Raw genomic sequence first — 17459 nt, 5'->3', positions numbered from 1 at the left:
TTTTCCAACTTTCTGCGCCATTCTGCTCTGTTCCTTACTTGGATTGTACAGTTAACAACACCGATCTTCTCAGCTTCCACCGCCTACCCACCTCAGCTTTGGTCTGCCATGTCTTTTTATTCACATTGCCTGCGGTGTTGGAATCTTTAGTATCTGTATCAAGTGACACAATATGAATGTTTTTTCTTTGCAAAAACTATATGCTTCCATAGAAATATGGCTGGAGTGGTTATCCATCACTAAAAGGATGGGATCAGTTGCTGTGAGCTTTGTATGTCTTACAAAATGACACAGTCATTCATTAAAGAGTTCTGTATTGATCCATCCGTTATTGGAACACTTGTATAAAGCACTAAGAGGTCCATTTTTTTATAAACCCATAAAGCCAATCTTTACCGGCTAATCTCTTCTCTTTATTAAAATTATTTGGGATATTATTTTCTTCGACATTCCTGAATACCAATCGTCTAAGTTCTTTCGATGTTAAGCCATATTTAGCAAGCTTAAGTCAATTTGGGAATTTTGAAAGCTCTTCCCGTTTCCCTTATTTTTTGTCGTCATTTCTGATTGCATAGAGAGCATTTTGGAGCATCTGGAGATAAAAGTGCTAATTTTAATATTTACCATTTCATTGTATGTGGGGGAATCGTGCGCACTCCTGCGCAACTATTACCCTTTTACGCCTTAAATAGCAAACGTCACCACAAACGGAAAACTACTGAATCATATAAACCAACAGATGCATCAAAATGTACGGAAAACAACATGATTTAAATCAAAACTAAGTTCAAAGCAACTGAATAAATACTTACTTACCGTCTTAATTTTTGGAGTAGAAAAACTAGAAAAATTCTTACAATTTTCAATAATCGGATCTCACTTGACCACTTGCAACGGTCGACTGAAGATAATGACATCAACCGTTCACGAGATCGGCCGAAAGGTGTAGAATTGGTTGGGTTTCTAAAATCTGCCACGGAATTTAAAATACAATGCAGAGCATCATTACCCGTCGCGCATCATTCCCCCACTCTCTTGTAATCTTACCATGATTATTAAAATACAATTTTTTGTCTATTTAATGTAAATATTAAATTATTTATGTTTAGAGTGTCTCACATAGAAATGATTCCTGTAGAAGACAAAGTTACACACGAAGTTCCTTTTAAAAGTAAACCTCATATGGTCGGCGATGATAGTTACGAAAAATTAAGCGCTTTGTATAAGGCACAAGGCAAACGTAAAAGCAAAGGTAATAACTTTCTAATTATTTTATATTTTTCTTTATTAGTTTAGATGTAAGAAACAACAACAAAAAGTTTAACAAACTTTAGTCTACACTTACTCGGTTAGAAATGATTTCATAATCATTAGAAACACAAGACACTAACAAAACACAACTAATTCTGGTAGAAGAAAAATCAACGTTTTTCCTCTCTTCTAAGACATCTATACTCATCTTTTTTTCCGTGTACAACCTGCGTCGATGGTTTTTTGCTATGCTGCGTTCTTTCTATTTGTGCTGCTTATAAATCCGGTACCCAATTCGTGTCGGGTAGGATGTCCACTGTAGTAAATATTACAGTTATTTTTTTCCAGGATGCCTGAGCTAGTCCACCTCATTTTCTGTGAAGCAATGATATCTGCTTTGGCTTTATTCATTTCTTGTATGAGCAGAGCCGTGACTCCAGGTTGATAAAGGCTTCTTACGTTTCACGTGCAAAATCTTAAATCATTATCCTTATTTCGTTTACGAGTTCGTCGTAGGTTAGACGGTCCGGTTTCTTTCTTTGTAGCTCTCGTAACAAAAGGTTTTTTACAAAGTTGGGTAGTTAACTTTTCGGAGGGCCATTTCACCCGCTTTCGTCAGTTCCCGACCCAACTTTCCACCCGGGTTGGATACCGGATCTCCAGTTGGGTTGCTCGGTTTACAGGGGACACCAGCGTAAAGGTAAGAGTCTGACTTGAGTAGAAGAGGCTAATTGGAGTAAACTGGAATCAGTTTAAACCAAATATTTTTTAGATCTAGTCATATAATGATTAGTAAACATGTGTTGAAGATATCCAGTATTACTGAATTTTTCAGTAATGACAACAAAACTACTATTAACTATTTAAACTACGAGAAAACGAATATATTTAGTCTTTTAGGGGATACAATCGGTAACACTTAAAAATTCTTAAAACATTAATTTAAAATTTTTTTAACTTCGTAAATAAATTCAAGGATTTATTGATTAATTTTGAAATAACTCCGATAAAAACAACAACAAAATACCTTGAAAAATATAATAATAACACACTATAAGTATTCACTTCAGGCGGCACTACTCAAGTGCCACGCTCTTTTTTTTATTTAAAATGTTTGTTTATATATTTCTTAACCTTTTTTTTTTTTAGTTAACAAGAAGAGAAAATTTGAAGATAAATGCAAAAAGTTGAAGTTATCACCGAAGGCAAGAATTGCTGGGGACCTTAAAGGTATAGAGCATTTACAAACGGTAGAGGAATTTACAGCAGACAGAATGAAGTCTTTTATAACAATCTTAAGTAATCATCCACATCTTATTAAAATGTTTACAGCTTGTCAACGTTAAAAATAAAAATACATTATACGACAAAACAATTCATTATTTGATAATCCTTTTATTAAAAGTGTTGTCCCTTTGGGAGTTAGTACTCATCTTATTTATTATTATTGTCATGTGCTTGATAATAATTATTTTTTATCGAGAAAGTTGTCCAAAACCTGCCGTTAAGCCAAAAAATAATGACGATTTACTCGAAGATCAATAGGATTTTCAAGATTTAGCTTAAAAAGCATAGACTACAGAGAAGTCTATGAAAAGAGACAAGTATAATTCAATTTATTATAGTCCAGGAAATCATTGTAAAATTGTGCAACGTATTTTTGAATTTCTTTAAAGGCAATATATGCAATGTTATGTTATTCACTCTATTTGATAATAGTCTTCAATAATTACTCCAACGCAGACATACTATGAGTCTTCTATGCAATGAGTATATTCTCTGACAGTGAAAATAAATAAATCCACATCTGTTTAACATCTTAGTCAATTATCTTTCAACCACTTAAAAAACCTATCTTCCCTTCCATGCAAGAATCCACCATATACTAACATCTATAAAACACTCAAAAATTACGCAAATATATCCAAATATTGCTTACACTATACCCTCTTGTATAGTCTCATCATTTTTGGGCCGATTTGATATTGAAAACCACTGAAGAACTATATTAAAGGTATAGATACTGGCCTAAGAAATTATACAAAATCATTTTGTAAGTACACCAATGATAAGCGATCTAGTCATAACTAGATCAAACTGTGTATTCGCCAAATAACAGCAACCTTTACTTACCTATCGTTACCTCTATTTGTACTTCTAAGGTTACCATGACTGATATTTTTAATGGCATAAATGAGCTGCCCAATAAGCTTACTGCTGGTCCAGATAGAGTGCCTAATTTTTTATTAAAAATGTATGTATGTATCCTTGTAATACCATTTGTTATATTACTTAATAGATCTCTGGAAACCTCTATGTTTCCTTCTTCATGGAAAGAAAGTTATGTTGTTCCTATATTTAAAAATGGTCAGAAAGATAATATTGAAAATTATCATAGCATTTGTATAAAATCTGCAATCTCAAAGCTCTTCGACTGTCTTATAGTAAAGCAACTTTCTTGGTTATGTAAAGGCTTAATATCTCAATCACAACATGGTTTTCATAGCAAAAAATCCAATGCAACAAACTAGGTTTGCTATCAATCTGATATACGGAAGACCATAAACAGGTAGATGCAATATACAGATTTTTCCAAAGCATTTGATCATGTAGATCGATAAATATTTTTGGCAAATTAATTAATTTAGGCTTTCATGTCAGGTTTGTTGAATGGATTAAAAATTACATCTGGGAGAAGTCAAAGAGTCAAGATAGGTTGTCATCTGTCTGATAGTATCTCAGTAACATCTGGAGTTCCTCAAGGAGGCCACACTTTTCCACTTCTTTTTAATATCTTCGTTAACGACATCATTTCCTGTTTCTTAAATAGCAAATAGCTTAAAAGATCAGGCCTTGTTACAAAATTACTTAGACCGACTAAAAAATTGGTGCAATCAGAACAAACTCTACTTAAATGTAAAAAATGTTGTTTTATAAGTTTTTCCCGTAAAGTCAATAGAATTGGAACAAGCTATACTATTAATAATCAGCCACTGAATTGTTTCTTCTATTCAGGATTTGGGTGTTATTTTAGATGAGAAGCTTACTTTCTGTGACCAAATAAACTCTACTGCAATAAAGGTATCTAAACTTGTTGGTTTTGTTACTAGGAATTGCAAGTATTTCTCCATTGATTCAACAAGATTAGTTGCTTAGTTAGAACTATTTTGGAATACTGTCCAGTTATTTGATCACCCTATTTTCAGAACAATATTGATATCATAGAAAGAGTCCAGTATACATTTTTGAGATATTGGAGCTTACCATGTCCACACTACTATTGAAAATCATGATTATTCCTGTATCAAACAACAATTATCTTTACCCTCACTCACGTACCGTCGTGATATGTCAGGAGCTATATTTATATATAAGATCATACACAGATTTATTGATTGTCTAAACATGTTAAGCCAGATTAACTTTATGTTCCCCATCAAGCTCTAAGTTACCACAATGTTTTCAATGTTACCACAAGTCAATGAAGTATATTCTTTGGTGAGGAAGAATCAATACTTTTTCAGGATCTGTTCTGTTTTTATTAATTTTTTATTTCGAAATTTTGTTACTCATTCTTTTCAGCTTTGATTTATCAGGTCGCACATGAATTCTTTTTTGACACAAATAAACAAGGTAAGAAAACAAAAAAAAAACTTTATTTTTTTTTTCATTTTATAAAATTTTTTTTTTTCAAATACACATTATATAAACCTATCTACTGACTATTATTTTTCGTTTCTGTTTTTGTTGAAAGTTGGGCCTCGGATAGTGTTTCACTGGCTTTTTTGAATTCACTAATTTTATCTTTAACATACTGCTCTGCTGAAAATGTCTCTGCTTCTTTACACTGCTGGATCAGTTCTGCCTGGAAAGCCTTTTCTTTCTTTAATTCTCTTCGTTGCCTTTTCTAGAATGTTAAATAAAAGTCTAAACTCAAGAAAAACATCTTACAGGTTGATTGAAGGCATTATATCTTAAATATTTCTTATATAAATTAATTATAGTCTATAATTCCATGAGAAAACATTTCTTAATGAAAAATAATGCACCACTAGTATTTTTTAACAAGATTTGGAGAAAATAAAAGCTTGTAACTCATCAATTGTTTTACAATTAAGTTTTGAAGGCCTTTTGGCACTTCAAGTAAACAGTTCTTCTACTTATAATTATTGTTTTAAAATAATTACATAAGGGCTACAAAATATAAATGACATTACTGAAGTTATAAAATTGCACTTGTGATATGTAATATTACAAAAGAATAAATGATTTCCCAGCTATAGTAATAATGAATTACTTTAGTATTTATCAGATTCATCAAGTATAAATATCTATTTGAACTTACTTTTGCCCATTCAAACTTCATTCGCTTTCTCAACTTTTTCAGTTTATGTTTCTTCATCTTTTTCCTTCTGATTACGATCATTTTTACCGCTTCTTTCTTGATACTATCATCTAATGCTGGTGCCTCAATTACGTCCTGTTTAGTTGGTTCTATTGCAGGTATGATTGTTTTGATAGTATTTGGGAAATCTATCTTTAAATTTGGACATCGCGGAAGATTTAAATTATCGTTTTGACGATATATCCAAGCATTTTGTATATGATTTGTTGATGTTTCTAATAAAGGGATAAATTTTGTAACAGTAGTTGTTTTTCCTATGCTTAAATTAGACAGTTCTCTAATGGGTATTTGAACTAAAAAACCGTAATTTATATAGATATGGTATGTGAATTAAATTCTTTTTACCTTTACCTGTGTATATTTTAGGTATCCTTAGAAATCTGAGTAACATTTTATCTATCTTAAATTTAATTCCAATTAATTTTATTTGAAAGTGTAAATTAAAGGTTATGTTTAGTAGTTCTTCTTCTTTCTTCAGTTTTGACTTTCAATGCTTTCATATACAAGCAAAGAATATAGACGCATATATGGCATTTGTATTAAATCTAACGAATACATTTTATAAGCGAAGATTTTGCCTTCATTATACAAGAGAAAATATTTCATTATCTCTAAAAATAAAATCTTTACGACCAAAAATGTGAAATATTAACCCGGCGCCAGTGTGGTAGACTAAAATGTAAAAAGTTGTGTGGTGGGGTAGCAGATACCCCAAATTAAAAAAAAAAATTGAAATAAAAATAACGGCGTATAGACGTCTTGGCTATTTTGCACAAATTTTTCGAAAATTGCTCTAATTGAAGTCATTTTATCGAGTTTTTTTCTTTCTTCTCAATTTTCTATATTGACAAAACGTAGACAAGACTGTAAAAAAATAAATCGTTGTAAAGATATCGTCTCTAAATAAGCTTATTCCGGTTCCATCGGTAGACCAAAGATCTTCTAAATTAAGCCGAGCAAACTTGAACACCCCAGCCAAGTACAATAGTCCAAACAATGCTCTTATTTCAGTTGCATTGGTTTCGCGAACTGCATACTGATGGCACCTATACTATACTGTGCTGATGGTTTTCATCGTAGCAAGTGGAATTTCTTCTTATTTTTATATTAGTCCAAGTTACGACATCTACATCATACTAGGTGTAAAAAGTAAATTGAAACATTCTACGGAAGTTTTCGCCATTTTTGCATTTCGTTTTACACCTGGTAAATGCGTAATTTACTCGTGTTCTTACATTTATAGGAAAGCATGATGAAGACCATTTAGTGCCGTCCTTACCTACGTAATGTTTCTTTTGACTCTCCTGTCCTTGCCCCAAAAGTTCATTTTCGATTTCTTATCAGCCACCGACTGTTCTAAATCATTAGCATCTTCCTCGCTGTGGCTACTGTTGTATTCATTGTCGGATTCTTTCTCGCTTGCAGATCCAATTACTACATCATCGTCTTGAGAATCGTCCCATAATGCTTGAAGCCTCGCCTGCTCCCGTTCATATCGATAAGCCACAATCTAGAACAAAAACATAAATAATTTATGTATAAAATTTCACATTTTCATTAAAAATAAATAATTTCAACGGAAATTATATAAAAATGTGAATGCTCAAATCAAACAATACTACTATAAATATATTAACTTACTGTGTGGTAGGGTATATGATACCCCAACAATAAAAATTTACTTACCACACCAAAAAATGAAAAATATGCCATTTAATTCTATAACTACCGATTTCAAATTAAAACTACTTTATTGCTATTTCTCTAGAAATAGCAATTGTAGTAAGATAAATCGCCCTTAATCATTGAACAGAAAATCCTACAAAAATATAAATAATTTGCTATGTTAATTTCTAAATATACTAACAATGTTAGGTGAATTACCTCGCCAAAATGAAGTTTAAATATTTACATTGTTCCAAGGCACGTAGTGTTTTATACCTATAGCTAACATATAAATAAGAATGTACCTACATTATGATGATCATTGATTGTAGTATTATGATATGTAGATATAAGTAAGCAATTAATTACGCTAGTTTATTATTGTTTACATTTGTATCCGGTTAACATTCGAAAGTATAAACACAAGACAATAAAGCTTGTTAAGTATTAAGAAAAGATGTAGGTTTTTGTTGTTGGCAGATATTGAAGCTCACTTTTTTGGACGTCTAGATGGTTTGTCACTTATATATGCGTTATATGCCAACATCTGGAAATCACTGTGAAGGCTACACTACTATTTGTAGACTGGAAAACAATTGCATAGGACTCTCAGGATTCATCATCATCATCACTGGCTCGACAACCCCTTTTTGGGTCTTGGCCTGTTCCAGGATTCTTCTCCATTCTGATCTGTTTCGTGCTTTTTTTCTCCAGTTTTTTATTTTTAAGGTTGTTATATCAGTTTCTATTTGTTCTAAGTATCTCAGTTTCGGTCTTCCTCTTGTTCTTTTTCCTACTGGCATCTGTTTGAATATTTTGTTTGGTATTTCGCCTTCTTCCATTCTTTCTACATGTCCTATCCAACGCAGCCGTCCTATTTTAATGAATGTTATAATATCCAGATCCTGGTATATTTTGTATAGTTCAGAGTTGTATCGTCTTCGCCATATTCCGTTTTCTTTTGTGCCCTTATATATGTGTCGCAAGATTTTTCTTTCGAAGGTGGCTAACAACGTTTCCTCTTTTTTAGTGAGTGTCCAGGTTTCTGAGCCATATGTGAGTACCGGTCTTATTAGGGTTTTATATATTTGGCATTTTGTCTTTCTTGCGACGTTATATGATCTTAGGTGTCTAATTAAGCCATGGTAACATTTATTTGCAATAAATATTCGCCTCTTCACTTCCTCCGTAACGTTATTATCAGACGTGACTAGGGATCCCAAGTATATAAAGTTTTTTACCCCCTCTATGTTGTATTCTCCCATTGTTATATTTTGTGGCTGCCTTATTTCTGCGTTTTTAGTTACCTGCATATATTTTGTTTTGGTCTGATTGATTTTAAGACCACTATTTTGTGCAGCTCGTTCTATTTGGTTGTATGCCTCTATCATTTCTCTTCTTGATCTTGCGATTATGTCAACATCATCTGCAAATGCTAGTATTTGCACGCTTTTATTAATGATTGTTCCTCGTGTATTGACTGTTGTGTCCCTCAGTATTTTCTCGAGTACGATGTTGAACAAGATGCATGATAGAGCGTCTCCCTTTTTCACATCTATTGTTTCCGTTAATTCATTTTGTATCCGGATTCTACTTTCTACTTTTAGAGATTCTTTTATCAGTTCTATTAGTTATGTTGGTATATTAAATTCTTTCATTGCTTTTATTAAGAATTCTCGGTTTATATTGTCATATGCGCTTTCAAAGTCTATGAAGAGATGATGTGTGTCTATGTTATATTCACTTGTTTTTTCGAGGATCTGTCGCAGAACAAATATCTGGTCTATTGTTGACTTCTGTCTACAGAAGCCACTTTGCTATTTGCCAACTATTTTTTCAGCGTGTGGTCTAAGTCTTTCATAAATGACATTGGACATTATTTTGTATGCTGCATTCAGCAGCGTGATTCCACGGTAGTTTCCACATTCTAACTGATTTCCTTTTTTATGTAATGGTACAATAATACCGCTATTCCACTCCGTTGGTAGCTGTTTATTCGACCATATCTTTGTTATCAATTCATGTATTGTTTTTTGTAGTGCGTCTCCTCCTTCCTTTAGTAACTCCGATGCTATTTGGTCCGATCCCGGTGCTTTATTGTTCTTTGATTTTTCTACTGCTGCTCTAATCTCGGCTATTGTTGGTGGAGTCTTTTCTCTGTTGTCTGCTTGGTCTAATGGTATGTCAGGGGTCGTCTCTCTCTGATCTCCTTCAAACGTTTCCGTAAAATGTTCTGTCCATCTACTTAGTATCTCTTGCTGTTCTGTCAATATATTACCTTCCTTATCTCTACACATCGTTGTTCTCGGTTTGAAGTCTTTTCTGCTTTTGTTTAGTCTCTGATAAAATTTTCTTGTCTCTGTTGATTTACTTAGTTCTTTGTTCATATATTCTCTCTTTTTTCTTCGGTGAGTTTTCTTTTCTTCTTTGCGTAGTCGTTTATATTCTTCCTCTGCTTGTCGGGTTCTGTGCCCCTGTTGCATCAGTAAATATGCTCTGTTTTTTTTGTCTGTGATGATCTGACATTCTTCGTCAAACCAGTCATTCGTTCTTGTTTTTCTTTCTCTACCTTTTATGCCTAGTACTTCTTTAGCTGCCTCTTTTATGATGTCTCTGCATTCTTCCCACTCTTTATTTAGGTTTTCATGTGTTATTCTGTTTTCTAGTTTGTTGTTTATCTTTTCTTTATACTCTTTATTTTTGTTTGTTTCTCTGAGTCTTTCTACCTTGTATCGTTCATGTTTAGAGCCTCTTTCCTTTTTGATGTTTGAAATTCTAGCCCTTACCCTACTTTCGACCAGGTAGTGATCAGAATCCGCATTTGCCCCTCTTCTGGTGCGGACGTTTATTATATTCGATTGGTGTCTCGAGTCTACAATAACATGATCTATCATATTTACAGGACTCTCAGGATTAAGAAAAGAAAAAACATTGTTTAAAATATTTTAATTTAAAACGTAGTTAAAATAGTTTTTAATAAAATCGAAAATAGCTTAGCAATTCTTCATTATTATATATATTAATATCTTAATTATTTCTTATTTTTAGAGTCTGAAAAATTATCAAAAATAATTATTATTAATTACAAAATTTGCTTATCTAGTATACTTCTAATAAACCTGGTAAAATATAATAGTCAATTATCTTTTTTAACATATGTAAGAGTGATCAAATCAAAAAGATATTTTGATAAATGTTTTCATTAATTAAGTCTGACTGGAATTAACCACAAATTAAAATGACATCTAAAAAGGAAAAATCTTTCTTTGCTTTGCTAATGGTATAGTTATTGTATGATTGGGTTATATAGCGTTTTAAATCCTTCTGGAAGAGATAATTCGATGAGAGTCACAATCTATTCGATTCACTGGCCCATTCCAGTTAACAATCACAGATTCCATTTTGGATTTTACACCTACTTAGTTTGAAATAGTTTTCTGGTTAGTGTGCACCTCCATCAATGAATCTAGTCAACTGTTCACTTCGAAGAGAGCTTGGCAGCTCTCTAGAACCACCAAGATGAGAATGTATAACTACACAAAGGTCTAAATACTTACAGAAAGTATTCAATACAATTTCTTCATCAAAAGCACTAAGAAAACAAATGTTTTGGCAGTAGAAACCCAAATCAACCTATTTACATCAATTTATACGAAACATCATTAATATAATTTCAAATAGGTATCTATATACATAGCTGGATCAGTGAAGACTTGAATTTCAATGAATAAATAATATTTGTTCAATTATAATTATTCTAATTAATATAATTTAACATTAGCTTCCTTTTTTACCTTCGAGATATTTATTGGATTATATTACAACATATTATTGCTAAAGAAGGTTTTGTTTTGATAACAATAATTGGTAACACATGGTATTGCATAAAGAATAAGAAATACACGCGTTATTTGCTTACTGAGAAGATAATGTTGATTCTTCTAATTAAAAGAAGGGGCATAGTATTTTAATATCTATACCTTAGTTAACACTTTAGTCATCCCGGTGTGAAATTTCGTGATTAAGTATATTTATTTCAGCTACCAATAAATTATTTTTCCAGCGCTACTTCAATCGATCACATACTATTTTAGACAAAGAGCAATCAAATTAAACAGTATTCATACGGAAATAGCCGGAACAGACTTCTAACAAATGCAAAATCTCTTGGCCCTGGCTAACTATAAAAACCAGCATTTTGACAGTACTTTCTGCAAAATTGGAGGACGTTAGGCCCAATTACTCTTTTGAGAATGACTAAAACAAAACCAAAAATAAGATTCTCGAAGATCTTCAGTTGTCAGATTCCAGGCACTTCACTGGAGCGTTTGTCAATTTAAAAGTCCAATCCCTCTGGCAACGTTCCATTTTTCTTTGCCTTGCTAAAATTCCTATAAAAATCAGAGAAGTCAACATAAGCTTCAATTTTCTGATCAGATCCGATGTCATCATCAATTTTAACATCTCGACTACTTGAAGTGTCGCTTGTTTTGTTAGTAATGGTGGTACTATCACTGTTTCCACTACCAACCGTAGCCATAGATGCTGAACTATATCTATCCGAAATTGTATTTTTGGTAACAATAGGATTAAATGAAACCGAGGGATTCGTAGGTGATGTTATAGCATTGGGCAAGGGGTAATTAAAGTTTCTAAGAACGAGAGTAATATCTTCACGTTTTGGAGAAAACGAATTGTTCAGCGAATTCGACATGTACCAGTCGTGGTGAAGGCGAACTGCTTTATCTACTACTGCTTGGGCTACTCCTGTTAAAGTGGCTTGTTCACGAAACTGGAACAGAATAAAATAACCATACAATTCATTATTAATAAAAATAGATCATCTCATACCAGAATTATCACAAATATTTCAAGCTTACCTGTTCAACAACACATTGAGCAATATATTTATTGACTTGATCTGTTCCTGTAGCCTCTTCTATAGATTTATAAAGACCAGCTGACATAAGTAAGAGGAACCTTGATGATTCATCCAAGACTATTCCTCCATGAATGTCTGGCTGGGCGATTATTGGTTCTTCTGATGCCATAACTAAATCTTCAAAATCTCTATAGCCTTCCTTAATAATGTAATTACCCAAACAGCGAGTATTTTCTTGGTTTCCTAATCTAGTACCTTAAAAAGAAAATATTCCATTTAATGGTTAAATAATAAAAAAAAAATAAATGGAATAACTTAGTTAAAATAGCTACTCACTCTTTCTAAGACTTTTTAAATTTATTCCTAGTTGGGATAGTCGAAGAAGTTCATCTTCATTTTTCAGATCATGATCTACACTCAGCTGTACCACTTTAAGAACTGCATTGAGATCCGTTTGGCACAATAAAACTCTACAATTACCAACATTTGCTACATACAGTTTATTATTATGGATCAGAGCTACTGCTGCAGCTGATCCCGAAGACAACTCATTGTTTATTTTGTTTATATTTTGAACTATGTGTGGTACTTTCTGATAAGCTTCATATTGAGTTAGGCCTTCAGGTATATCATACATCAAACTTGTTCTTTCAGCTAATAGATCTTCCAAACTCTGCATATAACCCTTTTCTACTGTCATAAAAGCTTGATTCAGTAGTTCTTTGACTTCTTCGTCAGACTGATTTTCCATTGGTTGGGAAAAGTAGATTTCAGCAGTCATTCTCTGGCAGCAGAAGTCAGCGGCCCTCTTACCTTCATGGCCATCAAACACTGAATACCTATAACATTGAGATTTATTTATTCATGCAATTAAAAAACATATACAGTAATTATGAGGGATTATTGGTGCAAACTAACCTAATCAAACAAAACCATGACAAAAATTCCAATGTAGAAACTAATTCTGTCGACTTTAAACTACTTTATCATAGTCAATGAGTTGTGACATTATTTAGCATATATTTTCCTTTTAAAATTGATATTTTAATAACTTAAATTTGCAGGATTTTTAAAAGGAGAATCGATGTATAAGCAAAGTAGAGAGCCTTATATGAAATAAAAACACCTTGATTGATAAAACTGGTATAAGATGAAACTGGTAATGTTAAATTAAACACATAATCTAGTAGGATAACTCACCAATAGAAACCTTCATTAAATTTAAAGTGACAACTACAGTCTTCATAAGTATGTTCTTCTTGGGGGTTTCCATCCTCCCTATAAATTTGGTTAGTTGAATATCCTATTCCAGTATTCTTACAAACTGGTAAGTCGTCAGTCCAACTTTGTGAGTTTTTATAGGTTGAGTGTGGTGACTTTAGAGAATCCATTGTATAATAAACATAACGTATAAAGTAAAACTAATAAAATATTTATAAATAAAATAAAAACATAACCCTACATATCTAAACGTCAAAACAGACAGTAGATCACAGCACACTCTCACCTGGCAATGCCAGTCCTATGTTAAAGAGTAAAAGGGCGACTGGCGCAATGTCTAGTGCCAGGGTGCGTAACTTTATATATATATACATGGCGGTAAATTCATCACAAGGCACGTAAAATTACCTAGGATTGTGAACTTATTTTAAAGTTTAGGTAAATCATTAGTAATCACAGTGTTGCCATATTTTTTTTTTGTATTAATGTATAGGAATGTTTAAAATATAAAGTTACTTTTAAGAAATTATGATTTATGTTATGAGAAGCTACAAGTTTTGAATAAGTATATTTTTAAAAGAGTATACAATATTTAGTTTAGTTAAATGTAAGTCTAGTTTAATGTAGTATTTAATTTTTTATCTTTAATTTAATTTTAACTATTACTTGTTTTGTTTAATTTATACTATTAATCTTTTATATAATTTTAATGCAATTTATTATATATGAATTTAATTTTTTATCTTTAATTTAATTAAAATCTATTAATTTTTATATCATTTCAATGCATTTCCATTTGTAGTTTTTTTAATTAATAACCAAACATATCGGAGTTGTCATATCGTCAGTTATTTCATAGTCTCACATTACATAAGGATGAATATTTATTCCACATGTGTTCTTCGATTCCATAATTAAAAATCGTCTAAAATTGTACCTTTTAGCACTGTTTATGAAAAATAAAACAAATAAAAATTTGGCGTCTTATTCTTCTCAATGGAAAGAAAGCAGAAGGAAGGAAGACTTTCTTTGACTTTAATGACATAAACTGACAACGAATAACGCGTAGGAATGAGATTAGCAGTGCCACCAAACGGAAGGGTGCCAAATAAAAACATGCGTTAACTTTGTCTATTCTTGTTACGGCTCGTTGGCTCAATGCTGTTAACGGTAGCTGCATCAAATTCCATTTTTGTTGGTTTCTTTTTTTCTTATTTTGACTTTATATTATAGCATGTTAAATTTTGAATAAAATCATAAAAGTCTGAACTTTTTCTTCACATATTGATAATATGTATGAAGGCAAATTTGTAGTTAAAGGGATTTTAATTTAGTCAAAATATAATTCCCACTCCAACTTATAACATAAAGATGTGTTGTCTATGTTAAATCGTTAATTGAAATATTGGATATATAATATATGATAATATTTCAAACAACTGTTAACTAAATTCCCTTACTTCAATGTTTATTTTTAAATAATTATTTAAATCAAATGAAATTTTATCTGATATTATCTTTAAAACAACCATTCATAAAATAAACAATTCCATTTTAAAGATTTTCAAACATTAATGATCACAGACCATACACATGATCACCAAGATAAGTGACAATTTTCCTCTACTAAATAAATTTATTAAAATTTCTCATTTAAATTACCTTACGAAAATTTTCATGTATTGATAAAGAGATCTAATTTCATTTTTGACAAAAAATCATAGATGCCGCGATAAAAAGCAATTACATTTTTACAACAAAGTTTATCATCTGTCAGTGTCAGTGTGTTTGTAGTTCTCTGGTGTCAGTGTCAGTTCTCGTTTAATATTTTAATTTAGTTGTTACGAGGTGAAGTAGAGTATCGGTTGTATTTTTGTATCTCCTTACTACTGCCGATCAAAACCTAGATTCCAAGTCTGCTTAGTTGTTAATATTTCTACAATAAACAAAACAATCTGTTTAGAAGATGGCAGTTTCAGTTAGAGGTTTCTCTCATCGGATTGGACATTTAAGTAGTGTTTTAGCTACTGTTAAAACATCCCCCAGAACTTATTTTACATATACGAACGAACCCTCACAGCCCATTAAAGGAAAAGAGCCAAAATGGACTACTGCAGAAGAAGCTTTCCAAGATTTACAATCAGGTTAGTGTTTGTATTTATAAATCAGGGATTTATATTGCTGTGCACACGTCCTTGATTCATATAAATTAGTTAATAGTGTAGTTAATTAGATTGTTGTACTTTGACCAACATGTTAAAATTATTTCTAAATACTTTTTCTTTAGGATTTTCCCTAAATAGTTAAGAGTATCTAAAATAGAAGAATGCCGGCTTTTTATTTAGTTATTAAAGAAAACGTTGGTGTTTCTCTTCAGTTGTTTATCGAATTCCTAAATAATTAGATGTACTTAATTTGAATTTCAATCACAATCTATTTAAAACATGCATACAGATTTGGCAGCCTTGAAACTTTGAAACTAAAATTTGAAACAAATATTGTATTTACTTAGTCAGTGTTTTGTTCATTAGAATTAAGTTATATGTTTATTTAAAAAAAATATGTTAGGGAATTCATGGTTTTATATTATAACAGGATTGTTGCCGATTTTTGCCAAGGATTTAGTGACAGATTTTTAATATCCATTCAATTATTATGGTATAAAGGTTTTTTCATTCTTATTTTCTCTTTGGTGATCTATACATAAGTACTTGGTACTTATGTTTTCTTTGATTATTCTTGAGAAGTTTCCACTCCCTGTCTGTTACTAATATTTTTTATTAATCTCTTAATTATTTACCTGATATTGCTGATAATGTTCTCATAAATGCATTTTCAAATATAGGCTTTTATTGATTAATAATCTGAATCTAATTATAAGGACTATCAATATTTTTAGTTACAGTAGATCATGGATTATCTGAACTAATTGGGGGACATGGGTGTTTGGAAATTTTTTTTCAGATAATTGAACTGTATTGATCTAGCCCTACATATTTATCCATGGGTAAATGAAAGCTATTTTTACATACCTACTATGTATTTATATGTTTCATGACAAATAGGAATTAAACAGAGATTATACAGTCTTTGTAACAAAACAAATACTAGGCACAATATTGACTAAAATTTAAGCTATTTTAAGTGTTTTAAAGAAATCTTCAGTTCTTGTCTGTAGAAGCAAGTTTACCCATTTACGAGCGGCTAGGTCTCTTAGTTTTTTTAAAACAGGTCTTTTTTATTCCAACATCGATGAGTTGGGACGTTATCAAGAAGCAATAATAGTTTCTCTCTTTTGCTAGTTTTTAATAGATGTGCTTTAAAAGAGGATATAAAAGTTTCTATAAACTATTCCATGATAATTGTACTATCCATCCAAGCACTCTTTTGCAAAGTGTACATGATAGGCATCTCAGACATATTAATGTGTTTAAAACAACATGGTTTCTTGCTTTTACAAATGACAACCATGGGCAATCAGTGGTTACCAATTGCATTCTCACAGTCTAAGGCAGCGATATCATTTAGAGGGCATATTTTTATGATTTCAGTAACTCACTTAATTTAATTCAGAATTAATTTTTCGTCAGTAGTTGTATACAGTAGATAAAACAGTGGCCTTAATATCCTTTTGTGTGATATCCTAATGTATGCACCATAAACATATATATTAACATAGACCAAGCACACTGACTGTGAGTCCTGATGACAAGATCTCTTGTGTTTGTTCATTCTGTCTTTTTCTGGCAAATTGTATCGAGAAACTTACATACTTCTACTTATTCCCGCTTAAAAGATACTAAAATTTCTGTACTATTTGTAAGAGTGAGACAGATCGAACAATGAAAAAAAAAGATGATATCCTCACCATCAGACTGCTCTAGATGGTTCTACATGACTTGAATGACGTGCCCTCCAATTAAAAAACTGGCAGGACCCTGGGCTACCTGGCCTTTCGGCATACGCCCGTTAGTGAAACCTCTGCCCCTACGAGTCCGACACCAAAGTGAAGGTGCCACGGGGCGCGTACCAAAG

General features: G+C 31.8%; 4 protein-coding genes across 6 annotated transcripts in view; 2 read left to right on the top strand and 2 right to left on the bottom strand.

The window, feature by feature from the left end:
* LOC140435224 (uncharacterized) overlaps positions 1-2611 on the top strand; it is a 32204-nt gene extending 29593 nt beyond the window's left edge. For both annotated transcript variants that reach the window (XM_072524020.1, XM_072524021.1), the window contains exons 14-15: positions 1110-1252; positions 2401-2611. In XM_072524020.1, the coding sequence (XP_072380121.1) occupies positions 1110-1252; positions 2401-2597 (340 nt within the window). In that variant the 3' untranslated portion in view covers positions 2598-2611. The remainder of the gene's footprint in view (positions 1-1109; positions 1253-2400) is intronic.
* Positions 2612-4888: 2277 nt separating this feature from the next.
* On the bottom strand, positions 4889-6160 carry LOC140433572 (uncharacterized). Of its 2 annotated transcripts, none has more exons than XM_072521555.1 (3): positions 6008-6160; positions 5597-5949; positions 4889-5158 (listed from the first exon to the last, which is right to left on the bottom strand). In XM_072521555.1, exons 1-3 carry the CDS (start codon positions 6045-6047, stop codon positions 4967-4969), a joined length of 585 nt encoding a protein of 194 aa, XP_072377656.1. In that variant the 5' UTR covers positions 6048-6160; the 3' UTR covers positions 4889-4966. The 2 variants fall into 2 exon arrangements, with proteins under 2 accessions (XP_072377656.1, XP_072377655.1); XM_072521554.1 differs by having other exon boundaries at positions 6002-6141.
* Positions 6161-10258: 4098 nt separating this feature from the next.
* On the bottom strand, positions 10259-13702 carry LOC140435223 (TGF-beta-activated kinase 1 and MAP3K7-binding protein 1-like). The gene is made up of 4 exons (XM_072524019.1): positions 13404-13702; positions 12540-13042; positions 12202-12458; positions 10259-12113 (listed from the first exon to the last, which is right to left on the bottom strand). The coding sequence occupies exons 1-4, from the start codon at positions 13592-13594 to the stop codon at positions 11658-11660; spliced, it is 1407 nt and encodes a 468-aa protein (XP_072380120.1). The 5' UTR covers positions 13595-13702; the 3' UTR covers positions 10259-11657.
* A 1500-nt stretch (positions 13703-15202) lies between these two features.
* Positions 15203-17459, top strand: part of LOC140435222 (succinyl-CoA:acetate/propanoyl-CoA:succinate CoA transferase) — a 49688-nt gene continuing 47431 nt past the window's right edge. The window contains exon 1 of the mRNA XM_072524018.1: positions 15203-15568. Within this exon, the coding sequence (XP_072380119.1) occupies positions 15391-15568 (178 nt within the window). The 5' untranslated portion in view covers positions 15203-15390. The remainder of the gene's footprint in view (positions 15569-17459) is intronic.

Source organism: Diabrotica undecimpunctata, chromosome 2 (genome assembly GCF_040954645.1).
Source record: "Diabrotica undecimpunctata isolate CICGRU chromosome 2, icDiaUnde3, whole genome shotgun sequence".
NCBI lineage: Eukaryota > Metazoa > Arthropoda > Insecta > Coleoptera > Chrysomelidae > Diabrotica > Diabrotica undecimpunctata.
The sequence above is the reverse complement of the archived record's forward strand: the minus strand, read 5'-3'. Positions and strand labels throughout refer to the sequence as shown.